Below are 22,327 nucleotides of genomic sequence, written 5' to 3'. Positions count from 1 at the left end.
CGGTTGTGTCCTTACCCCTCCATTTCTCAACCATAGATAGTGACCCACCGTGTGTTGAATAGATGCTTTTGTGTGAGCGAGACTGGCTGGTAAATAGGGTGTACATGGGGTTCCAGGCAAGAGACCCATGTGGGCAAAGTGTTTGAGACCCATAGTCTGGAATGAGATTTCACATCCTGCGCAGCGCTATGACAAAAGTAAATGTTCTGTCAGCCTTGCCTTTTCATTCTTCGAGCAGTTGGGAGTGGCTAGAAGCGACCCCAGTGGATGCGTCTTCCCTGTCCCCCCCGCGAGAGGGCACACCGTGCAACAAAGTAGCTTAGATGAGGGGAGGAAGACGAATCGGCATTCTTGACCTTCCAAAGGGTGTCAAAATCTTCTGATCTGTCAAGATCTTGGTGGACGACCGGCTTTTGCAGCCAACAAATGACCTGTTCAGGAATAATATCGTTCCCGAAACCTACCAACGCGTCATTTCGGGGGGCGTAAAGAAATCCCCGATAGTTACTGTTATCAACAAAAGTTGGACTGGGGCACACCAGGGCCAGTGCCAGGGCCAGGCTGATCCAGTATACTCTGCTGATGGCCACCATGATGATCATGCGGCCGTCGAACACGGAATGGACACCGGAGTTCCAAATAGGTTCTAAGCAAAGTCGACCTAGCAGGAAGACTGCAGCAGCCGCCACAATGCTCGGCCAATCAGTCTGAGCTGTAAATCAGGCTTGACCGGTATTGCCCTCCATCTTCAAATACCCACACGCCTTGATCGAGGTCTGACGATTTGCACACATCATCAATCACTGCGGGTGCAAAGATTCTCAACGTCAGCTCGGGGTCACGTCTGCGTTGCAGAGACCATGGCAAAACTGTTCATCGGGTAGGCTCAGGCTATCCCGACTCTGTCGGACGAGCTAACAGATGGCTGCAGTGGATTAGCATGGCACACAACAGATCAGACGCTGTTCGAGGGGTTTCAAAGATTTGGCAAAGTCGAGGAAGCCGTGCGCCGTCCTTGAATCGTCTCATATTCTCTAACATGATCGCTGACGTCCGAGTAGGTGGTGGTTAAAGACCGAGACACCAATCGTAGTCGTGGCTTTGGATTTGTGCGCTTTGCTACCAGGGCTGAGGCTGACGCGGCGCTGGAAGGGATGCACAGCACACAGTGGGCCAACTTGGTTGAACGACCCGTTCGAAGGTATACTGACATTTTGTTCAGGTTCGACGGCCGACTGATCCGTGTAGACCACGCGCAGGACAATAACAGAAACACCGCCGGAACGCGTGGGAGCACTTTCGTTGGAAGAGGTGGAATAATATCACATCAAGGCCCCACCGTCGGCTACATGCCCTCAACTCCTCCAGGGCGCAACCCGCCACCCTATCCCCATGGTCGAACAACAGCATCTGCACCCACGTACCGACAACCATACACGCAGCAACCCCAGCCAGGTCCTCAATATGGAGGTGGACAGTCTCGTGGGCCCGGTCATCCGCATGATCAACAGGAGCCTAATTAGGAGTGGATGCGTAGGATAGGGCGGAATGTTGGGTCATTTGGTGATGAAAAGACGTTTCCTGGTTCATGGCTGCATTGGTTGGCTTGCACCAGTTCTTTCAAAGTCTTGCAAATCGTGACCCCGAGGTGGTGGCAATCAAGTCGGTATTTGCTAGTGAGCATTCGTAGGATCACTTCGGGACACATCTTCTCCTTCAGCTTTTTCGATTTCTTCTTGTTCTTCGGTGCTGTGAACTCTCCTCAAGGTGTTGTCAACTTGAAATGACGTGGAGACGTTGCGGTCCGGAGCAGTCAAGGCTCGGACGCGTCTGGCAAGATCAGATATGTGCTCATCGTGACTGAGGGGACTGAGGTTTTCTAGTGCGTCTTCGAGATGTAGGAGATATTCTCTATTTTCACCACTCGGACCTATGCTCGCATTGATCGTTTCGGCAATTGTCTCGGGGAGTAATGGCCCAAGGAACTGAGGATTGTTGGGCAGGCCAATATAGACCAGGCAGTTCAGGTCGGGCGACGCCGTATCAGCTGGGTGGAAAGGGGTATATTGAATGCTGTAGCCGTTGCTATTGCGATGAGGATTAGATCACCAACCTCAGAAGACTTGGAGCCAGGTAAGATTGGTACGAGGTGTTGCCAGTACAGCGCGGTTGACCAAGTGGGGCAGACAGGGGCGTCAGGGCGTCGGGTCCAACGAACTCACATTTCGCGGATGTCAAGATATTCTTTGACTTCAGCAACCTTGGAGGGAATGATATGATAAGCAACACCCCAGACCCGGTCGCCTTCAGTGAGGCGTTGCTGGTTCAGGTCAGCAGGAGGGGACGCAAACGCAGAGGTGTGTGGAGGGGGCATGATGAGGTCGTACAGGGTCGTCAAGCTTTTCCCAAAGCGACCTTGAAATCAACGTGACCACCCTCCCTGGAGATTCGGGAGTTCCGCGATGGTCTTCACTAAGAGTGGTTCAACAGAGCGACGAGAGCGAGACTGGATGCCTGAGAAATCTCACCTAGCCTAAGACATTTGGATCAGTCATTCGAACGAGATCGACGATGTTGCTCGTCCTCCGTACCTGCCAGAATCGACGGACGAATCCCTTGATGTAGCCAGGAACCCTCTGGTCTATAACGCAAACAGGAATGTAAGCAGCTGTGACAGGTCGAAAGTACCTAAGAGGTGCACAGCAGTGCTCGTACCAAAATATGGAGGCGGTTTCCAGATCAAACTCCTGAAGAATGTGACAAGAAATGAGCAGCTGTGTAGCAAAGGCAACAAGAGTTGTAGTGACACAATAAGGCAATCACTGATGGTGGCATCCTCTGGTGCTTCTGACTTACCCGTAGCCAAACAACCAAAAGTCCTCTGAAGAATTGGTCATGGTCAGCCCTTCCTCTGCTGGGCGAATATGGGATGGGTGGAAAGAGCGTTGAGGTGTCGTCGAGGCGTCGAGGCGTCGAGGAGTCGAAGGGTCGATGAAGCTATGGTAGGAATGAAAAGAACAATTGATCTGAAACACAAAACAAAGTGGCTGGGGTTGGGATTCGTATCTGTAATGTGTACAAACTGGGGAAGGATGAGGCCATGTTGGTGCAGGAAAACATGTCATGGAAGATGCAGCAAGATCAGTCTAAGGCCATGGCATGCAGGCTTAACCATTTAGCGAGGAGCACCTGAGAGATATTCGGCTCTGTGTGGCCGAAATTGATGCCTAGGCACACGGAAACGCCAACCGCCATCGCGGAAGCATACTTCCTATGCACGAGCACAGCGGCACGCCTTCTTGGAGCATGGTTCTGCGCATCTCAGAGGATTGTCTTGTCGAGGACAACACAACGAAATGAACTAAACCAGCATGCCCAAGGGCAAGGGAAAGGATCTCTGCCGTGACGCCTGAGCCGCAAGCCAGCCAGGGCATGGTATGAATGATGATCGAATCTACCCTGAGATCTTGAATGTGAGGTGAGTATACTGATGCTATCACTATGACAGCCTTGCTTAATCGACTGGCTCTGACATTGACCTTGAGAAAGTTCTTGAGAAGTTCTCGAGAAAGTTCCCACCACCTTGACGTTAATAAACATGCCTAATAATTGCTATGATGGTAGAGATCTAATATACTGCTTCAGGACTCAGTTTATGACCTACAGAGAATGTATGCATACTACACAAGAGAAGTACCAACTTGGTAGGTACCTACTTGGTACCTGATTTAAGTAGTAGTACTGTGAGTAGTACCTCAGGCAGCTCCTTTGGACGAGACAGACTTGCTCCGTATTCATTTGGTCTGATTCTGCGTCAGTACTCCGTACTTACTAGGTAACTTACCTAAGGTAGGCTACCTGGGTAATGTTGCAATATAGGTAACCTTAGGGTAAAAAACATGAAAATACCTGATGACACAGGCTGCCCTTCACTGCCCTCTCCTGTCGTGACTGTCTGCTGCCCACTGCCCACTGTCAACTGCCAACAGCTTGCCCTCCCTCAGGTACCTGCTACTTATTAGCGCCACGGCGCCATGAAATCATCCAAGGTTTCGAGTCCACATTGCGTCAATGCGGCTTACCATACAAGCCCCAATGATGGTTGAGAGGCCCCGAGGAGCCCCGACTCGCCTAATTCAGCACCCCCGTGACCCCCCGTGGACCCAGAGTGGCTCAGCTGTGGACTCAGTGGATTGGCGCGCGGGGGCAAGGCTGCTGAAGGCATCCGTACCATTGTTTCTTGACTTTCTGCTCGCTACACAAGAACAGCGAACAGCCAACGTTCAAACATCAGTCACAGCGATTATTCTGTGCACTCTAGCCCAACGCGAAGGTGAAACAATCCATGCCATGACTTGTCCATAAATCCACCATCTCTTGCTTCTACATATTCTTCTGATTCACGCCCTTTGCCCATTCTCTCATATTCCTAATGGCTTACAACAAGGCTTTCAATCCTGACGCCCTCCCTGCGTATGTCATCAACCCCGCTACTTAGCCTTCCATGTTCCAACAGCATCTCCCATGTGATCCCCCGCAGCTAACAACACCTTGATCATAGTCACGCAGAACCGGAGCAGGCTGCACAAGCTCTCAGCCAGCTCGATGGTAATCGACGACAGCAACAAAGTCCTCCTCAGACGCAGGCGAACACTGGCCGAAGACCATCTCCTGCAGGGATCGTGCCCCCGCCACAATCCTCATATCGACCTCCTCTCCCTCAGACATACCATCAACAACGACCAAGCCCAAACCAGTCATATGGCGATGGTCAATATAACCGTTTGACATCGGGGTCGCCTGGCACCCCAAGCTACAACTATGGCTCCCGTCCACCGAACGACTCGTTCGCTGGCCGTCGTCCCTCTAACGAGCACGGCCATCCCCCACCTCCACCAGCATCGCGCCCCCTCGACCCAGATTCAGTCGACCTTGTGCCTCTGTTTCGAGCGGCCAATGCCTCAGGCACTGGCTCGCTGACCACCTCCGAGCTCGGTTCTGCCTTGTACAACGCCGACTTCACTCCCTTTGACGGACGCACAATCACTTCCTTGATGCGCATGTTTACCTCCTCTCCGCCAGGACACCCCCAAGGCCCCACCATCACCTTTGTTGAATTTGAAAGCTTGTGGGCGTTTCTTGCCAAGTGGCGCGAACTGTTCGAAAGGTTTGACTCAGACCGCAGCGGCCGAGTATCGTTGGCCGAATTCTCCACTGCAATGAAAGAGTTTGGCTATCGCCTGTCACAGCCGTTCGTCGGAGTCTTATACAACACTTTCAACGACCGAAGTCCTACGCAAGGTCAAGGCATGAACTTTGACCTGTTTGTGCAAGCCTGCATCAGTCTGAAACGTATGACGGATGTGTTCAAAAAATATGATGATGACCGTGATGGATACGTGACCTTGAGTTTTGAAGAGTTTCTGACCGAGATCCTCCGCCTGAGAGACTGATCCAATCACTCTAGAAGCCTCTTCCTCACCACGTTTCGATCGAGCATCGGATGGCTAGTTGTGGAGTAACCCTCGACGACGCAAGCATGCCATTTCTTGACAACGGATGCTGGAGTGCCGAATTGTTGCACCAGGGTTGAACCCATGATCGAAACCATTCCCAGATGCTCCTGCTTGGATGCGTTGTGGGAAGCAGTTCCATACAGGACCAATGATGGGAAGCCCTCGCTCGACCAAGGCTCTGTCCGTCTCAGCTTTCGAGGCCGGGTTCTGACGTTCACAACATCGGTAGAACCTTCACAGCCTTGGGCAAGCGTCATCCCCAAAACAAGTCACTAGAGCCATGTCGGGACTCGCGTGAGGCATGTCTCTTTCCTTGGGTGCCATCAGAACACTCCACCGACCGAGTGACGTACAACCCGCACACCTACACAGCTGGGGGAATTAGTAGAGATGCCCGAACCTCTACCGTGGGGGTTGTATTGCTGGCTTGATACTGTAATTTAGACGGAAATAAGGTGAATCGCAACTCCAAGGACCCCATGGAATTGACTTTGAACGGCACGAGTGGTAGTGGGATAACTACTCCGTACTCAGGTGACGAAGGTCACGGGGGAGACCGGGGGTTAATTGGTGTGGCACCCAGGTTAAAGAATGCCAGTTTGGCTATTCTTGGGCCGAAGGTCGGCATCGCTGCTGGCCCTGCTGGACCTGCTGGGCCGTTGGCCAATATCCTTTCTGATAAACGAGCGTTGAATAGTGATGCAGATGTGACGAGGTGCTCTGATAATCCCACCTTGCACCACAAGCGTTTGCACGAAGTGGTCTGCAGCTAGAAAGAGTGGGCGGACACTCGGTCGAATTCACGCTATGACGAACCCTGGGCAACAATGATGGGCAAATCATGCCCCTCACCAGTAGTGATCAACGATCCTTAAGGTCCCGACATTTTCCAGAGATGCTCAGATGCTCGCTTACCACTGGCTAGGGCGCTAGATTCAACCACGTTCGGTGAATCAAGCCGTAAGCCGTGGCTTTTCAGGCACTCAAACGCGGACATCAATCTTTCTTGGTTCTAGTTACATGCACTTTAGTCGCGACATCCAACCGCCTTGTATGCGGGCTCCTCATTATGCCCCTCTGATGGGCTGATGGGCTGATGTGCTTCCCCTCATTCGGAGTGTCCGTCGACGAAGTTTCAGGGTCTAGTTGACAACCTGCAACACGATCACAGCAAATGCCTCAACAAGAGGAATGCAGGACCATCGACTTTCTTAATCAACTGTGGTAGCTTTCCTCATAATTTGTACTCAAATCGTGCTCTGTCGTTACTACAAGGGCTGACTTCTAGGGATGGGTACTCACTCGGGTGGGCCGAGGGGCTGTTGAGGGAACCGATTAGCAATGCTGGCAAGCTCCACACGCATATGCCGATGTGCGGGCTATGACGCTAAGCACCTCTTTTAGCCGTAATAGACCAGCCCGTCGTGCCCGTCCCCAATAGCTGGGTCGAATGCTCCAGGGGGTTGAGGGGACAGCCGCCCCAGAGTGCCAATCTGCCACGCTGTGCCCCCAAAGCCTACCTAGCTTGCCACGGGCCACTACTGACAACGTGTGGCAAGGTCGCCTGCAGGCTGCAGTCGAAGCCCGCAACCAACCAACCCGAATCCCCCCTCGTGCCCCCATCGGCCTCTTCTCTCCACAGCGTGAGCGGCACTCGTGCCCTGGACGCCCCCGCCCACACCAACCACGTCTTTGGCAAAAGAGCCAAATCATGGGGCCTTTCTACTTAGTGCCGCCATTAACCATGATCATCATGGTTACCGTATGGTAGCAGTAAAAGTACCTAACTTAGGATTAGTGGTGCAACTGTTGGTCGGTCCAGCCGCAGTCGCAGTATTGGTCCACTTGTCGCGTAGACGACTCCTACCGCTACCAACAAGATGGCCTCCCAAGACCGTTTGGATTTGCCTTGTGCTCTCTCACATTTCGAAGCTACAAGCATCACACTCCTACCCATCCACCTCTAATCACACCAGCCTCGACTGACCCAGCTCCTTTCAGTTTTCTTCCTACACATTTGTTACAGTTGCCACCCTTCTCTCGACTCCATTTTGACCTGCGTTCTTCAACCGCAGAGTCCCGCACTCGCCGTCTCCTCCTGCGCCCTTCCTAGATGCACCAGTCTCAGGTGTCACCGTTGCCGCACATGTCCACGGGCTTCTGCAGATAAATCACCTTCACCATGTCGTCTTTTTTTGGGAAACGGAAGAGCCAGGTGCGTCTTGTCTATATTCTGCCTGTGCCCAGGACTGCATGCAGTCCAGGTCATTTCCAGTGTGACTTGTCGACTCGACTCAGATAACAACCTGCCGCTGCCGCCTGGCTAACAATATCTCTGTATAGAATGCCACCACTCTAGCAGTCGGTGCCAACCCCGCGAAAAATCTCAATGCGCCAGTCCCCACACCCCTCGAGCGTATGCTCATCAATGCTGGTCCAATCCGTAACGATGGAAGTGACAAATTCTTCGGCATGGAAAATGTATGCACCCCTCCCTTGCTTCCCCGATCATCTTGTGGCTAACCGTGACCCTACAGTTTGGGAACACTTGGTCAGTGCTGAATTGCATCCTCCGACCTCATTTCTAACCCCGAACAGTTATTGCAATTCGATACTGCAGTGCCTCTATTATTCTGTTCCTTTTCGAGAAAGTGTCCTCGCATATCCTCGACGCTCCAAAGCCGAATCCGTCGCCCAAGCCCAAGCTAACGCCCCAGAGAGGATTCCTCCGAGTACCCAGTCCAATGGCGCACCTAAAAAGCCTCCTGGCCCTAGTTCCTCACGAAGCGCTGGTACTCAACCCCAGCAGCCGAAGCCAGAAGACAAAGACTCTCCCGAATACAAGAAAAAGCAAGCATTGTTGGCTGGGCCCATTTTAAACATGAGCTACGAGAATTCCGCAGATTACGGCATGCCCGAAACACTCTTTACCGCTTTGAAGGACATCTTCGAAGCCGTTGTCCTTCAGCAATCCAGGAGTGGCGTCATCAGTCCATCTCGCTTCCTCGAAACTCTGAGGAAGGACAACGAGATGTTTCGTTCAGCGATGCATCAAGACGCCCATGAATTCCTCAACCTTTTACTCAACTCTGTCGTCGAAGATATAGAGGTACACGATAAAACTGTCAAGGAACAAAAGAGCCTGGAGCCAGCTCCTCCGCCGGAATCCGAAGAACCTTCAACGGACGCTCAGAATGAGTCGGCCACCGTCTCTTTCCCTTCCATCCTCCCGATGCCCTCCACGACATCACCCACCAAATGGCTTCACGAGCTCTTCGAAGGTAAACTTACCTCCGAGACCAGGTGCCTAACCTGCGAGAATGTCTCTCAGCGTGACGAACCTTTCCTCGACCTGTCGGTCGATTTAGAACAGCACTCATCCGTCACAGCATGCTTGCGACGATTCTCCGAAGAGGAAATGCTTTGCGAGAGAAACAAGTTCCATTGTGATAATTGCGGAGGTCTTCAGGAGGCCGAGAAAAGGATGAAAATCAAACGACTGCCCAAGATCCTGGCCCTTCATCTTAAACGATTCAAGTACACGGAAGATTTACAGCGTCTCCAAAAGCTGTTTCACACAGTGGTGTATCCATATCACATGAGACTGTTCAACACGACAGATGATGCCGAAGACCCCGATCGACTGTATGAGCTGTACGCCATAGTCGTGCACATTGGAGGCGGCCCGTACCACGGTCATTATGTTGCTGTCATCAAGACACAAGATCGAGGCTGGCTTCTTTTCGACGACGAGATGGTCGAACCGGTTGACCGAAATTTCGTCTTGAACTTCTTTGGCGACAAACCAGGTCTTGCCTGCGCATATGTCCTATTCTACCAAGAGACCACTATTGAAGCTATCCGAAAAGAGCAGATGAGTGAGGGCAAGCGACGGGCCTCGCAAAGTCTCACCAATGGAATCAGCGTTCCCATTGAAAACTTGGCCGACCTCCATCGCACTCAGACGGTGAGTCCAACCATGTCGCCAACCTCGGGAGAGGCGGCACAATATGCCGTCCTCGACCATGCCATGACCGCTCCACCACAGCTCAAGTACAATGGACATGTAGAGGCGCCACGATCTCCAGTCCTAGCAGCTGTGAGACCGTCGAGTCCGGTGATGCAAAGCAAGAAGGAAAAGGTCAAGGAGGAAAAAGCCCGAAAGGAAGACGAAAAGGCGAGGAAGCAAGCGGAAAAGCAGGCCGAAAAGGAGAGGGTAGAGGCAGAAAAACAACGCCGCAAGGATCTGTCGACCAAACTACAGGAGGCACACCGACGGCAGGAGGCCGAGCTCAAGGCCGCGTTGGACGCGAGCAAAGTCTCCAAGGCGGAAGAAGATCAGCGTTTCGCTTTGGAAAGGGCCGAGACGCATCAACCCAACGGGTCGAGCGGGTCAGGGCTGGACCGATTCAAACGATCGAAGAGCCTACGTTTTGGATCGCTAACCAAGAAGAAATCGAGCGAGGAACACAGCGGGAGCACGTCGGTGGATGTCGACGGGCCTTCCCTCGGCAAAGACAAGGACGTGGAATATCCTAAGGACAAGGAAAAAGAAAAGAAAAGTCGATTTAGCATTCGGAAAAAGTCATCGGGGAAATTCCCCTGAAAACTTGTGGCATCATGGCACTCTAACTTCGCACGCCACTTGACGAGGCGAATGCATCACCAATTACCAGCATACAACCCAGCGAGCTTGAGCGAAATGCCATATCGAATTTTGACATCGCCAACGCATCAATGGGAGGGTGGAGAGAGAGAGTCTCTCCAGCCACGTCCATGTCGAGTTGACGAATAGACAGCATTCATCATGGCGGTTTTTTTTGAGACACAGTTGGAGACCAAGGCTGGACCTGTTTTCAAAAATCACGTCAGGGCGGCGCGAATTGATTCGGCCATGACAAGTATAATGGCTCAATAATGACTGGATTATTACGATTCAGGCGTCTTTGGAGAGTGAGAGGAAAATGTTGATGGTATTGGGTGTCTCATGGGACAGCGTGACAGGAGGGACCATGTTGTGGCTAGAAGACTAGGCTAATGATGGGGATGAATAGAGGGGATTCAGTGCCCATATCAACTAATGAAGATTTATCCATCATATTTTTGTCCCTGGCACGCCTCATCCTGGCCCAGTGAATCCGTAGTCCTCAGCTTGCTGTCTCCGGGGCCTAGGTCAGTCTGCTACGCAGACGAATCTCGTGAGTCCCTCGCAGTTGCCATGTGTGTTTGCTACCTGAACCCCACGGACGAGGCAGGGCGTTGGTGCGTATTCGACATATATCTCTTCTTGATAGACTTGGGGAAGTGGGCAAACCACCGAGTTATTGGCGTCGGATGGAGTCGCATCCTGCCCTAACTTCTGCACTCGATGTCCTGGTGCGGTCCTTCCATATGGATCTGTGAAGAGGATGGCTGTCGAAGTAGCGACAGATTCTAGGCGACAGTGCGCTTTAGACTTGCCCGTATGGTCTCGCTTTTCGAATCACCAGGTGTGGAATTGAAGAGGGAGTCGAGTTGGAGGAGGCAAAAAGTCGCCGGGCTTCGCTCCAGGCCTGGAGGGAGACTTTGTGATCCTGGCTGTGGTTGATGTGTGTAGACCAGGGTGTTTGGCCAAGGTCGACAATGGCATCTTATATGTTACCCCAGGAGAATTTCGTAGATTATGATGACCAAGTTGACGCCTATGAGCGGAACTGCAGTAAAGAAACCAACCCTCCGTGTTAACTTGATTCCTAATTGACGGGACAGCTGAGGCAGAGAGGGGGAAACCAACCTCGACACAGAGTGCGAATACTGGAAATGAGATTTATGCCCTTGCTACGAAAACTCTCAGGGTCCTGGCCCACTGCACCAAAGGAAACTCCGCTCGAAGGATCATTGAGAGAGGATTTGCCCCAGCCAACTTTGAGTCATGTTAGTACTTGCCGCGCTTGCGACCTTATACAGGGACGGACGGTAGGCGGGGTGCGAGCAGGGACCTACTTCGTGCGAGGAAACGGTCTTCGGAGAGAATTGCGACGGCATTTAAGAGGAGACAGCTCGCTAGACGAAGAAGAACAGTGTCAGTGACTTGAGTGTTTGGTCGACGGGTAAGACTCTCATGGTCGTAAGGAGCCGTTCCAGCGGACTCACCATAGATTAGTGGGCCGAAGCCAAAGAGACTCAGCATTTTGTCCTCGGTTAGGGATTTTGGACGGTGAATGCCAGAGGAGGGCAATGTAATTCCTAATAGAATAGTGGGTGAGTGAGTCGAGATCAATTGTGACACTTGAATCAAAGAATGATGTTGGTAGAAGGACAGATTGGCGGCACTTTTGATGTTCCTCCAGGCAGCTTCCCGTTTCTGGAGTACTTAAGTTAGACCCCGTGACTCTCCCCATCTAACCACCACAAGAAAGTCCACAACCTATTTCACTTGTCCACCCATTACCATCACAAAGAATCTCGTCATATTTCTTCGAAAGTCCTCGTTATGCTCATCATCTAGCACAATTGACCACCATCTGTTATCACCAGCTCCAGACCATTATGCTGACAGAAGGTCGCGGTCTGCCTCAGGATCGTCAAGTCATCACGTGATATCAAGTTGCAACTCCTTTTTAACACTTGCTGACTTCTGATTGACTTTCCTCACCTCACCTTTGGACAAGTGGTGAATTTACACTCAATCAGCACCTGTCACAATGGTCAAGCTCGAGGGCTGGCATCTATCCTATGTCATATTCCCCCTCTCCATCCTTGTTCACCTCTACATCTCCCCATACACCAAAGTCGAGGAGTCCTTCAATATCCAAGCCACCCATGACATCCTCACGTTTGGTGTCCCAACCAAGAATGTCCATCTTCGACTCAAGGCCCAGTATGACCATATGACATTTCCCGGTGCCGTCCCGAGGACCTTTGTCGGGGCTCTCATCCTGGCATCGATTGCGAGGCCATTTGTGTGGTTAGCCAACCTCAATGACCAAGAGCAACAATTCTTGGGTCAGTAACCACCATTATGTCTATCATCATGTGTTGCTGACATCCGCAATAGTCCGTGCCCTGCTTGGGCTCTCCAACTCATTCGCTTTGATCGTTTATACTTCTGGGGTAAGACAGTCGTTCGGCAAAGCAGCGGCCAAATGGTTTGTCTTCCTCCAGGCCAGCCAATTCCATATCATGTACTATTCCTCCCGGACCCTTCCAAATATGTTTGCATTTAGCATCAGTACGTCGTGCTTAAGCTAGTCTCACTCTTTCAAGTTGAGGCCTGCGAGACTAAAACAGAACAGGCACCATCGCTCTTCGATTCTTTCTCCCATCTCCTACATCAACAATGTCCCCTACAAAACGAACCCGGCTCGCACTCTACCTCCTCACCTTGGCCACCGTTGTTTTCCGATCTGAGCTGGCTTTACTGCTCGCCGCCCATGTTAGCTACATCCTGTTCCGGTCCAGCACAATCGCCAATGCTGTCTCATTGGTGCGAACGACATTTATCCCTGCGATCGCCGCCGCCATGGTCGTTGGGCTCTGTCTGACCGTGTCAATCGACACCTTTTTCTGGCAGTCCAAATCACTCCTATGGCCTGAATTGGCATCCTTTGTCTCCAACATCTTTCCTTCGGACCACAGTCTCGGAGCCTCTGCATGGGGTACTTCTCCATGGCATTGGTACTTTACATCAGCCATTCCCCGTTTGGTCCTCAATCCCCTTTTGTTGTTGTTGATCCCTTATGGCATGACAACGCCCGTGGCATCTTCTGTCGCCCATTCCCTCACCCCTTCACTGGTATACATTGTTCTATACTCGTTCCTCCCCCACAAAGAGACACGGTTCCTATTCCCCATTGTACCGCCGCTGACAGCCTCCATTGCTATCATCGTCGGCCATATCACAACCCGAATTCCACAATCTGACGCCAAAAAGCCCGTCAGCGCCATGACCAGCATTGCCAACACCCTTGTCTCCGACATCCTAGTCAGTAGCACCGTCCTAACTGCTCTCGTCTCCCACCTTGTCCTGCTGCCACTTTCAGCTCAAACATACCCCGGCGGCCACGCTGTATCGCTGTTGCACACTAGCGTCGAACACCAAGAACCCACCACCGGTCAGCCACAAATACACGTACACCTAAGCAACCTCGCCCTACAGACTGGCGTCACACATTTCCTGACTCCGGCATACCCGTTCCAACAGACGTCTTCATCCCGTCCCCTGCTCACCATGCCAGGCTCGGCCGACGGCAGCAAACCCCCACTAACATTTCCAGCGCCCATGCGCCGCACACGGTGGATCTATGACAAGACCGATGACGAAACGTCGTTACACACGCCGGCGTTCTGGAATCAATTTGACTATGTCGTGGTCGAAGACCCCGCGCTCGCCATTGGAGCCTGGGATATTGTGAGCAGTGTGCCTGGCTTAGGCAAGATGCGCCTTCTCGCGCCCGACGTCGGTCGAGGCCTGCTGGTCTTCGATGGAAGCCAAGGCGACGACAAGACCAAGTTTAGGAGAGGTGACGACGGACTAGCCATGCTTGTCGCCGAACTATACGGGCAAGGGCCCAAGTATCTCTACGGAGTGGTACACGATCTACTGAGGGAAGGCTATGGACTTCCCTCCCCTTTCAGTTGGACATCCGGCTGGTGGCTTCATTGCAGTCTGGAGCCAAAGCTATATATCCTCAAAAAGTCACAGAGTGGAATCAAACCAGCGTGAACGTCGTACCATTTTGAATGACAAAAGTTTGCGTCTTGGATTGGATAACAACTGGGACAATCTTTGGTTGCGAATTTCATGATTTGATTGTGATTCCCAACAGGTAGGAACTGACTTCAGGAGTCAGGCATCTGTCATTCGTATATAGAAGGAGAAGAAAATGAAAAGGAGACCACGAGGATATGCTTATGTGTCACCTCCCCTTTGCTCCCTTGTCCAAATCCCCCATCCTTTCCTCGAGGTTAGCCACCATACCGCCCACGACCTTAACATTATCCCTCATGGTATGCTCGAGGTCTTTGATGCCGCTTTCGACGCCGGTCACGGCTTCTCTCCATTGGGCCACCTCGGCCTTGAGTTCCGCCTGTCTCTTCTCCAGCTCGTCGAGAGAGTTCTTAGCCTCGGCGGCCCCAACGTGTACGATGTTCAAGCCTCGTAGCCGCTCTAGCACCACTGGCAGCAGAGGCTGAAGACGTTGGATTGACGGCAAGGTTTGGTACAGCGCCGTGATACGCGCCGATTGGTCCTCGAGGAACAATTTGGATGTCAAGGCTTGCGACTCGGCGTCGGGTCTGTTCAGCTCGCCAATTGTCTCTTGACCTCGGTCCCTGTTCTTGTCATCGTCGCCGCTGGTCCCACCAACACCGGCCCCGCTGCCGGCACCTCCGTAGCCTCGTCGAGGCTGCATACCGTGCTGAATGCTAGCTGAGATGAGTAAACCGGCCCGTTTTTCCTGCAACTCGTCCAGCGTGTCACGTGCTTTCCGCCGGCTTTGATCTAATTCGGCTGATTCACGCGTCAGAGTCCGTAACTTGGCCGAGATGGATTCGAGAAAGGCAGGGTCATATGTCGTAGGTGTTGAGGTCGTGGTATTGGTAGTAGCGCCATTGCCATCTTTGGGGTTTAGTGTTGTGTGAATCGTGTTGATTTGCGTCGAAAGCCGTTCCAAAGTGGAAAGGATCGAAGTCGCGGGTGAGTCGGTGCTGGCTGTAGAGACACCCAATGCAGATTCCAAGGACGTCAGTCGGTCCGCAAAGGCTGCAACTGCAGACATGGCGGATGATTTAGAGTCTGCATCAGACTGAGGGGGGGACAGTTCGGAATCGGGCTGTTTGGTGGATTCGGGCTTTGTTGACCTTGAAGTGTCGTTCAACCGGGAAAGAAACCGATCTTCTGTGCTCTTTCTTCCGCCGGATCCAGACTTGGAGGACAATCCATCGAGAAGTCGACTGAGTTCTTGAACCTGATCCCTTTCTGGGTAGGTATCGACTGTGGGGGTTTGTTGTTGCTGCTGTTGTTCGAGGCTATCCACAAACTCGCCTTCAGCGTCCTTCTGGTTTCCTGCCTCTAACCTGTCCAACTCAAGCCGCACTTCCTCAGCCTCTCTCCTCAATCTAGCGATCTTTCTAGAGACGGTCTCTTCCTCTTCACTATCGCTGGACTCGACAATGTCCTCGCCTTCAATGTCGGCTCGTCTTGCCCGCCTCCTTCGCCTCGAGCTTCGAGTGCGATATGACCCTCTCGTACCACCGACATGATCAGAAAAATCGACATTTCGAGCATCGACCCGTGACCCGGCAAATCGACGTCGTGCTTGTTCGCGATCCAGAGGTCTTCTGTCGAGGTTTTGTCGGTTGGAGACTCGTTCGCCTTGGTCATCGTCGGAGGCGTCGGACCCATCTGAAGAGAGGGTGCGGAGAGTAGTGGTCTAAGTGAAGGCAGATTCAATATCGACATTTGGACCAGAAGGAAGTGCAACCCGGGCTTACCTGTGCTGTCGAGACATCATCTGCTAGATCTGGAGTCTCGTAGACCTCGGGGGCGGCATCCTTTTACGAAGAGGTCAGATAGAGGGTTGACATGAGGCGGGTGCAGGGTGAATTGGATGTCATACCAGATCTGGTAGACCAGCATACTTCTTACCCAAGGCCATGTATGCGGTCAATATCTGGGAGCTAATGAAGCAGGCTGCAAGGCAAGAGTACTTCCCAGTCGGTGCTTGTAGATAGGTAGTTGGCTCTATGCAGCCACTTTGATGGAAATGAGTCCTGTCACTGAACAAAACAATCTTGGCAGTACTGCGCGTCAAGCGTCGAAGCGCGTGGTAACTCACGTGGGCGCGACCTGAACCCCGCGCCGCTTTTAATATCACCAACTGTCAATATGCACACATTGACATCAGTGGGTAGACGTCTCTTTCTTATGAGTACATAACAAAAAAAGGACATCGAATTCACCTTGAACGTGGTTCGATCGTCATTGCAAGACCCAACTTCTTGCTGCAGCACATGCCAGACCAGACCAAAAGCGCCACCCAACCACATCCAAGCATCGACAGCTCACACGTTGGAAGGCGAACGACCTCTTTTTCCCTGAAATGTAGTAAGATGCCTGGATGTGGGCAGATTAATAAAAGGCAGACAAGCAGGGCTCAAAGCCCAACTGTCTTGCTGGATCCTTTGAACGACAAGGGAGATAGCACCTTCTGTATGTGTCCCTAGATCTCCATGGTCTCTTGGGTCTTGACTGCTGTTCCTGCAGCTGTCAATATGTACCCTTCCCTATCACACTGCCAGCCTGGATGATCAACATTATATAAATCCCCTCTCTGATACTTGGCAATCCTGTCGGTTGTGGCATCTCACTTGTTGCACTTGTCGCCACCTCCGTACCGCAGGATCTAAACAGTTGCTCAGACTCAGAAATAAAGTGTTCGATGATCTTCGAATTCAGAGTCATACAATTCCTCCAGCTCATCCATAAGCTCTGGGTGGAGAGGAAACCTGAAATCAAAATCATAACCGTACTCTTCGTCGTATGGTCGATCCAACTGTAAGCTTCCCGTTTCTGAGCGAGCGTCCGCGAAAGGATCGGTTGGCGCTAACCCCTCTTCCACGAAGCATGTCGACTCCTCGGTAAGATCGTTGATGACAGTCCAGCTAGAATCGCTTAGCCTTGGTTGTTGAGCAGAATCTTCAACTCGCAGAGTGTATCCCTCTTCGTAGTTCCGGACAGCCAACGGATGTAGTGGACATTCGCCGTCGATCTTTGCTGTCACCCATCGTTGTAGTCGAGACTTGAGGCTGGTCGGTTCCGAGGGAGATTTTTTCACCGCCCATCGTTGACTAGGCATCTCATCGGCCTTCCAATTGTAGAGAAGGCCCCCAACCTGAACGTCGGGTATCTTGCATTTCCGCAACTCCTTGAAGAAACGTACCCAGCAAGACTCCCGATCAGATGTATCTGGTTGCAATAATACGATTGTGGAGAGGGATAGAGTTTTCAGAGTTTTTTGGACCCCTTGCACAAGTGCAAGTAGCTCCTCTTCTTGACAGAACATGGATCCCAAGGACAAATGCTCCAACTTGGGGAATCTCGGAGTCACGCAAAGATCGTAGTTTAAGTCGCGGACGAGCGATGATAGGCAAGAGTGGCCGTCGGGGTTGTCATGTGCGATTCGAGGATCTCTATCTGGAAACTCGATGTGTAAGACACGAAGATTGCGTGCCAATTGGAGAATGGATGCAATGCGATCGAAATCCTCCTCCATATCCCCAGCCATGCAAAACTTAAACGACAGATCGAGTACAGCCACTCGAGATAGGAGATTACGGAGTAAAGCGAGTTCTCTACTATCATCAGAAGATACTCCAAAGTGGAACAATTCTGAATCGACTCCCATCATGTGAAGGTTGGTGATTGGCTTGCGACTGGCCGACAGAGCCAGCAGAGCCACCATGGAGCCCGAGTATCCGAGCGGGTTTGTATCTCGCGCCCAGGGTACTGTGGCCGTTATTTGGGCTGTCCCCAACATGCGGGTAAAGTAAGAAGGAGCCAGAGTGGTATCATGGCGAGGCCATGTGGAGACGTCTGACTCTAAGATTCGGATGCTTCGTAATGCAGGAAGTACCTGGAGGCAACTGACCAGAAAGAGTATCTCAAGGGCTTGATCGCCCCTGTTGCGAAACCCCACAAAGGCTAAATCTTCGAGTAATATGTCAGAGTCCAGGCGAACATGAGGTTTGCGCAGGGTTCGCGATACAAATCGCCATCTGGTGTCATAGATCAAAGTGATAGTATGCCTAGTGACACCGGATTTGTCAAAATGAATGAATTCTTCGAGACAGTCTTGATAAGGCACGAGAACAAGTTCTCTGAAAAGGATTGGCTCAGCCATTGAGGCAAGCGTTTTACAGGCAAGGCGAGCATTTTTCAGATCGACCTTTTCGAGATTCTGTACAATGAGTTGGAGCACTTCGTTTGGTAATGACGGGGTCGTGTTTGTCATTTGGGAGGCGGTAGTTCCAACAGTGCCGTACAGCTTTGGATCGTCAGGAGACCTTGAATTAGACAACATCATATTCGAATGATGTGGCACCCGCCGCTGCCGAAACGGGTCTGTGAGTTGATATTGATGTCTGGACCGTCTCAAGTCTTGTTGGTGGGAAAAGGCACGACGGCGAATCCACCAACGCGTCCACCAACGCGTCTACGGTCGCGTCGCGTGTCCAAGTGGTTGTTTCTTCAACTTGATTGGCTGGACGGCAATTACCTTCCCTCAGCCAATAATACTGATGCTTCTCGCTGGCCTTCGGTCAAGAACCGGTTGTGTCCAGCAAGGAATTGATGGTACTCGATGAATGTGCCACCATAGAATACAACGTTTTGCAGTGATTGCTCTTATATATTTATACATGTCTACTTCAATTCTTTGTGGGCTGTAGCCCAGACTCCATCTGTAGATCTAATTCTTACCCCATCGCCCAACGCCTTTCCTATATCTACGCCATGTCCCCAAATATCATGCTAATTGTTCATACATATAGAGTGTTGTATCCACTGTCTGCGGAATGCTGCCCACGGGAGCGAAAGCTTGTGGCATTTCCATATTTGATCGTGACCGGACTTGGTCCACGGCAATGAACCAACACTGGCTTCGCCTTCTGAACAGGCTCGTATGTTCGGATTTCGCCGTGTTCATAGTTTTCGTCGAATGGATCATAATCAGTCTGGGTATCCGTGTTGGAGAAGTCAAATGCAAAGGTTGAAATGGTAGAAATACTAGCCAAGGTTGGAACCGTTGAGCTAGGAGAGGATGAGAAGGTATGGCGTGCCGAAGTTCTGTTGGACTCGGCCTGATAGATGCGGGGACGAATCTGACGTCCGTGACTGAAGGGTAGAGAAAACGATGGAACATTGGGTCTTGACACGGCATTAGGTCGAGCAAAAGCCGCAGCCGGCCGAGGAGCGGGCGTCGGAGTCTCTTGCATCGCTGGAATCGGTGTCTCAGCCCGGTCAGGAGAGCTGGGTACCGACCAATCCGAATCTTCACCTTCATCAGAATCAAACATCAGTTCTGGTGGAGATGAGGCCGACGGAGATTCATCCACATTCGTCAGCGTGGTTCTGAAACGGGCTCGAGGCACAGCCAACAAGCACTTTGTTGAGCTTACGCTAGGCTTTGGTTTGTGCTCACTCTGTCGCCGTCGGAAGTTCTCGAATTCCTGGGACGAACAGGTCTTGCAGAGTAGAACACCAGGAGGACACTCGCATCTCGACGCCGAGTACGATGATGGCAGAGTGGGAACTTGCGCACGAGTTTTCGAGGCTGCAAACTGAGGGGCGACATCTTCGTAGTAGCTCAGGGCTCGCTTCGCAGGTTCGCTTGCAGTAATCTTCAAGCCTTCAGGTTCGCCACCAAGAGTTTTTTTACACCAGCCATAGTTGCTTTCTGGTCGAGGACTTCGAAGCGCCGGAGTCTGGAAGAGATCGTCACTGTCCACGGTATCGATGACCTGAAAAGAAGAATCCAAAGCTTTGGTGAGATAGATGGAGAGTTTTTTGCGGTCCACCTGACCATTGGGATCAATCCACTGGCTATTTCGATAAGACTTGCGTTTTAACAAAGGTGGAGCGGATGGGGTCGATCGAAGGGGATCATCCTCTGTGACGAACGTGGGCCATGGCGTCAGATCGTCATTTCCCAAAGATGGAGAGCTGAGGGGCGTTGGAGGAATGATTCCGGGAACCGGGAAAGAGAAAGGCTGTGCAGGGACCGCTGGCTCAGGTTGAGCAGTGAGGTCGACAACGGATTGGTCTGGGGTCTTTGGGTCAGGATTGACGACCCTAAGCGTTGGCTTCGCACTCGTGTGCTTCTGCTGAGCGGATCGTCTCTTCCGTAGTCTCAGTGGAGCTGGTCGGAGCCGGGATTGAGTCTTCTCATGAGAATCCTCCATCAGATCGTCCTCAACTTGAGGCAGGGCCTCGATGGCCTGTTGCTGCTGATCTCTCCACAGCCTGACAGCACGTTGTTTGTTTGCGGGGGGCGTGGGCGGCAGAGGGAAGAGGGAAAAGCCGCTCTGGTGTGATTGGGCCATGCTCGAATGGTCCGCTGGACGTAGCGAACGAGCAGCGAACGGGAAGCCGGCGTGACTGGGCACGAGTCGGTGGGAGCGGTGCTCAAGGCTCTGTGCAGATCAATGTTATTGTTATTGTGGACTGTTTTGAAAGTGCTGATGGGAACAATCGATAAAGCAGATTGGGAAGAACATTGCTTTTCAATAACAAAGGCTCGATCACCAGGGCAAGATAGGGGATGGGTGCAGGGGAAAGTCCGTGGGGACCGATAAGACGTCAAGGTAATTTGCCAGCGCCTCGTGGAGAAGTGGTCGCGGTCGACGAGATGAAGAGAGGAAGAGAGGACGGAATGAGAAATCCGGCCTTGGAGGAGGCCATGATTGGTGACCGCAACGGGAGAGTGTGGTGGATGTGAAGGACGAAGCTCGACAAGAAGGTCTGTGTAGAGTTGATCTCACGTGGAACGGGAAATGAGAAGAGCCACCGCAAGCTTGGAAGAAGCATATGTGCAATCAATGTACCTGCCAGAAGACAGGACGTCGCTTCCACTTGTGGACGTGTCACTTCCTCTTTTGGTAGGATTCCCCAGTGGATTGTCCGAGATAATTTCAAAAGACGGTCCATGCGCTGGATCTGACGGCGTCACCAGCTGTCTCGAGCTGTCATTCCTACCTCGAGGTCATCTGCCTGACAGCGTCCGTGACACGGTGCAGCAGTCACTTGCTGATAATCACAACAAGACGCCTGGGACTGGCTGCGTATATCAAAGACCACGCATCCCGATGTTCCAGATCCTGCTTGAATTCTCGATTGGAAAAAACTCTGAACGCCTTGACCAGAACCTATTGGCCCTTCGCATGGAAATCCTTAGGTACATAGTTAAGTGCCTGTTTCAGGTTGAGAGACCTCGGCCATAGGATGCTGCAAATGACCTCTGGCAGCTGTCGTGCCTGTCTGGGGATCTGCCATGTAGGCACACTGTTGGAGACGCGGCCATGATATGTGACGCGGCAACCGCCCAAGGCGTCTTGACCTTCTCGACAAGGCTACCTACTTTCGTGGCTTTGGACAGTTGGGAAAGCGAGAGAGGATTAATAGTAGAGGAAGAGCAAGTTAACCAAGTCATGATGCGTGTTGTTCCAGGGTGTAACTGGAAGTCAGAACTAGAGTTTCTGCTACCAGTATTGGAGGAAGGTCTGGCGGGTACTAACAGCTGAGAGCCTCGGTGGGCAGACGGGCCGAGGGGCTGTCTTGGGAGCTGCGGGGGCGTTACAAACCACCTTGACCGCCTAACTTGATTTGTTGTGGGCATGGCTGGCCGACGTGAGGGGAGGAATTTAATCATTGTAGAGCCCAGACTAATGCCTGGAATATTTTGATGCCCCGGGGCTGGCTTTGTGTCTTTGTGAAAACCTCAATTGCTATATACCTACCAAAGTACTTTTGTACTTGACTGATGATCCTTCCTGCCTTGTAGGATTCCCAGTAGGTACGCCATGGCTAGACTTTTACATGAGGTCTTGTCCTAAACTGAAACCCTTTTGATCCTGCCCAATATCTACCTTAACAGACACTTTCAAAGTCCAATCCATCATTATTATTCCATGTCCAAGTATTTCCTTTAGGGTGACGACCAAAGGCAGAGTAAAGATGGGGAGAGAGAGAGGAGAGAGAGGAGAGAGATTTAGGAGAGAGATTTAGGAGAGAGATTTAGGAGAGAGATTTAGGGGAGAGATTTAGGGGAGAGATT

The 22,327-nt window shown here is 51.8% G+C and overlaps 10 protein-coding genes across 11 annotated transcripts; 4 read left to right on the top strand and 6 right to left on the bottom strand.

The window, feature by feature from the left end:
• Positions 1 to 860: 860 nt before the first annotated feature.
• Positions 861 to 1,523, top strand: PV10_07768 (uncharacterized protein; the record flags this gene model as incomplete). The annotated part of the gene is made up of 4 exons (XM_016372704.1): positions 861 to 880; positions 932 to 1,004; positions 1,062 to 1,168; positions 1,223 to 1,523. The coding sequence occupies 4 exons, from the start codon at positions 861 to 863 to the stop codon at positions 1,521 to 1,523; spliced, it is 501 nt and encodes a 166-aa protein (XP_016222036.1).
• A 150-nt stretch (positions 1,524 to 1,673) lies between these two features.
• PV10_07767 (uncharacterized protein) lies at positions 1,674 to 2,374 on the bottom strand (the record flags this gene model as incomplete). Its single annotated transcript, XM_016372703.1, has 2 exons — positions 1,674 to 2,085; positions 2,223 to 2,374. 2 exons carry the CDS (start codon positions 2,372 to 2,374, stop codon positions 1,674 to 1,676), a joined length of 564 nt encoding a protein of 187 aa, XP_016222035.1.
• A 1,927-nt stretch (positions 2,375 to 4,301) lies between these two features.
• On the top strand, positions 4,302 to 6,403 carry PV10_07765 (uncharacterized protein). The gene is made up of 2 exons (XM_016372701.1): positions 4,302 to 4,473; positions 4,562 to 6,403. The coding sequence occupies exons 1-2, from the start codon at positions 4,433 to 4,435 to the stop codon at positions 5,451 to 5,453; spliced, it is 933 nt and encodes a 310-aa protein (XP_016222033.1). The 5' UTR covers positions 4,302 to 4,432; the 3' UTR covers positions 5,454 to 6,403.
• PV10_07766 (uncharacterized protein) lies at positions 4,348 to 5,987 on the bottom strand. Its single transcript, XM_016372702.1, has one exon. It carries the CDS (start codon positions 5,771 to 5,773, stop codon positions 5,459 to 5,461), a length of 315 nt encoding a protein of 104 aa, XP_016222034.1. The 5' UTR covers positions 5,774 to 5,987; the 3' UTR covers positions 4,348 to 5,458.
• Positions 6,404 to 7,289: 886 nt separating the features above from the next.
• On the top strand, positions 7,290 to 10,616 carry PV10_07764. 2 transcript variants are annotated; one of them, XM_016372699.1, is made up of 4 exons: positions 7,290 to 7,731; positions 7,860 to 7,997; positions 8,054 to 8,067; positions 8,115 to 10,616. In XM_016372699.1, exons 1-4 carry the CDS (start codon positions 7,699 to 7,701, stop codon positions 10,120 to 10,122), a joined length of 2,193 nt encoding a protein of 730 aa, XP_016222031.1. In that variant the 5' UTR covers positions 7,290 to 7,698; the 3' UTR covers positions 10,123 to 10,616. The 2 variants fall into 2 exon arrangements, with proteins under 2 accessions (XP_016222031.1, XP_016222032.1); XM_016372700.1 differs by having other exon boundaries at positions 8,054 to 10,616.
• On the bottom strand, positions 10,471 to 11,833 carry PV10_07763 (uncharacterized protein). The gene is made up of 4 exons (XM_016372698.1): positions 11,649 to 11,833; positions 11,499 to 11,558; positions 11,290 to 11,418; positions 10,471 to 11,209 (listed from the first exon to the last, which is right to left on the bottom strand). Exons 1-4 carry the CDS (start codon positions 11,683 to 11,685, stop codon positions 11,154 to 11,156), a joined length of 282 nt encoding a protein of 93 aa, XP_016222030.1. The 5' UTR covers positions 11,686 to 11,833; the 3' UTR covers positions 10,471 to 11,153.
• A 334-nt stretch (positions 11,834 to 12,167) lies between these two features.
• Positions 12,168 to 14,371, top strand: PV10_07762 (uncharacterized protein). The gene is made up of 3 exons (XM_016372697.1): positions 12,168 to 12,500; positions 12,553 to 12,726; positions 12,791 to 14,371. The coding sequence occupies exons 1-3, from the start codon at positions 12,200 to 12,202 to the stop codon at positions 14,218 to 14,220; spliced, it is 1,905 nt and encodes a 634-aa protein (XP_016222029.1). The 5' UTR covers positions 12,168 to 12,199; the 3' UTR covers positions 14,221 to 14,371.
• On the bottom strand, positions 14,318 to 16,229 carry PV10_07761 (uncharacterized protein). Its single transcript, XM_016372696.1, has 3 exons — positions 16,115 to 16,229; positions 15,990 to 16,049; positions 14,318 to 15,928 (listed from the first exon to the last, which is right to left on the bottom strand). Exons 1-3 carry the CDS (start codon positions 16,151 to 16,153, stop codon positions 14,414 to 14,416), a joined length of 1,614 nt encoding a protein of 537 aa, XP_016222028.1. The 5' UTR covers positions 16,154 to 16,229; the 3' UTR covers positions 14,318 to 14,413.
• A 689-nt stretch (positions 16,230 to 16,918) lies between these two features.
• On the bottom strand, positions 16,919 to 18,580 carry PV10_07760 (uncharacterized protein; the record flags this gene model as incomplete). Its single annotated transcript, XM_016372695.1, has 1 exon — positions 16,919 to 18,580. One exon carries the CDS (start codon positions 18,578 to 18,580, stop codon positions 16,919 to 16,921), a length of 1,662 nt encoding a protein of 553 aa, XP_016222027.1.
• A 454-nt stretch (positions 18,581 to 19,034) lies between these two features.
• On the bottom strand, positions 19,035 to 20,597 carry PV10_07759 (uncharacterized protein; the record flags this gene model as incomplete). The annotated part of the gene is made up of 1 exon (XM_016372694.1): positions 19,035 to 20,597. The coding sequence occupies one exon, from the start codon at positions 20,595 to 20,597 to the stop codon at positions 19,035 to 19,037; it is 1,563 nt and encodes a 520-aa protein (XP_016222026.1).
• Between the last annotated feature and the right edge of the window lie 1,730 nt (positions 20,598 to 22,327).

Source organism: Exophiala mesophila (assembly GCF_000836275.1).
Source record: "Exophiala mesophila strain CBS 40295 unplaced genomic scaffold supercont1.5, whole genome shotgun sequence".
In the NCBI taxonomy this organism is placed as follows: Eukaryota; Fungi; Ascomycota; class Eurotiomycetes; order Chaetothyriales; family Herpotrichiellaceae; genus Exophiala; species Exophiala mesophila.
This window is presented reverse-complemented; position numbering and strand designations above follow the sequence as displayed.

What these genes read in the sequence shown, in the direction of transcription:
- PV10_07765 (XM_016372701.1), top strand. Translation starts at nt 4,433, where the DNA reads ATGGCTTACAACAAGGCTTTCAATCCTGACGCCCTCCCTGC. An exon ending in AATCCTGACGCCCTCCCTGC is followed by an intron (nt 4,474 to 4,561) that starts GTATGTCATCAA and finishes CCTTGATCATAG; the next exon opens with TCACGCAGAACCGGAGCAGG.
- PV10_07766 (XM_016372702.1), bottom strand. Translation starts at nt 5,773, where the DNA reads ATGACGCTTGCCCAAGGCTGTGAAGGTTCTACCGATGTTGTGAACGTC.
- PV10_07764 (XM_016372699.1), top strand. Translation starts at nt 7,699, where the DNA reads ATGTCGTCTTTTTTTGGGAAACGGAAGAGCCAG. An exon ending in TTGGGAAACGGAAGAGCCAG is followed by an intron (nt 7,732 to 7,859) that starts GTGCGTCTTGTC and finishes ATCTCTGTATAG; the next exon opens with AATGCCACCACTCTAGCAGT.
- PV10_07763 (XM_016372698.1), bottom strand. Translation starts at nt 11,685, where the DNA reads ATGCTGAGTCTCTTTGGCTTCGGCCCACTAATCTATG. An exon ending in CTTCGGCCCACTAATCTATG is followed by an intron (nt 11,559 to 11,648) that starts GTGAGTCCGCTG and finishes TTCTTCGTCTAG; the next exon opens with CGAGCTGTCTCCTCTTAAAT. An exon ending in TATTCGCACTCTGTGTCGAG is followed by an intron (nt 11,210 to 11,289) that starts GTTGGTTTCCCC and finishes TCTTTACTGCAG; the next exon opens with TTCCGCTCATAGGCGTCAAC.
- PV10_07762 (XM_016372697.1), top strand. Translation starts at nt 12,200, where the DNA reads ATGGTCAAGCTCGAGGGCTGGCATCTATCCTATGTCATATTCCCCCTC. An exon ending in CCAAGAGCAACAATTCTTGG is followed by an intron (nt 12,501 to 12,552) that starts GTCAGTAACCAC and finishes CATCCGCAATAG; the next exon opens with TCCGTGCCCTGCTTGGGCTC. An exon ending in TATGTTTGCATTTAGCATCA is followed by an intron (nt 12,727 to 12,790) that starts GTACGTCGTGCT and finishes AAAACAGAACAG; the next exon opens with GCACCATCGCTCTTCGATTC.
- PV10_07761 (XM_016372696.1), bottom strand. Translation starts at nt 16,153, where the DNA reads ATGGCCTTGGGTAAGAAGTATGCTGGTCTACCAGATCTG. An exon ending in ATGCTGGTCTACCAGATCTG is followed by an intron (nt 16,050 to 16,114) that starts GTATGACATCCA and finishes TCTTCGTAAAAG; the next exon opens with GATGCCGCCCCCGAGGTCTA. An exon ending in ATGATGTCTCGACAGCACAG is followed by an intron (nt 15,929 to 15,989) that starts GTAAGCCCGGGT and finishes GCCTTCACTTAG; the next exon opens with ACCACTACTCTCCGCACCCT.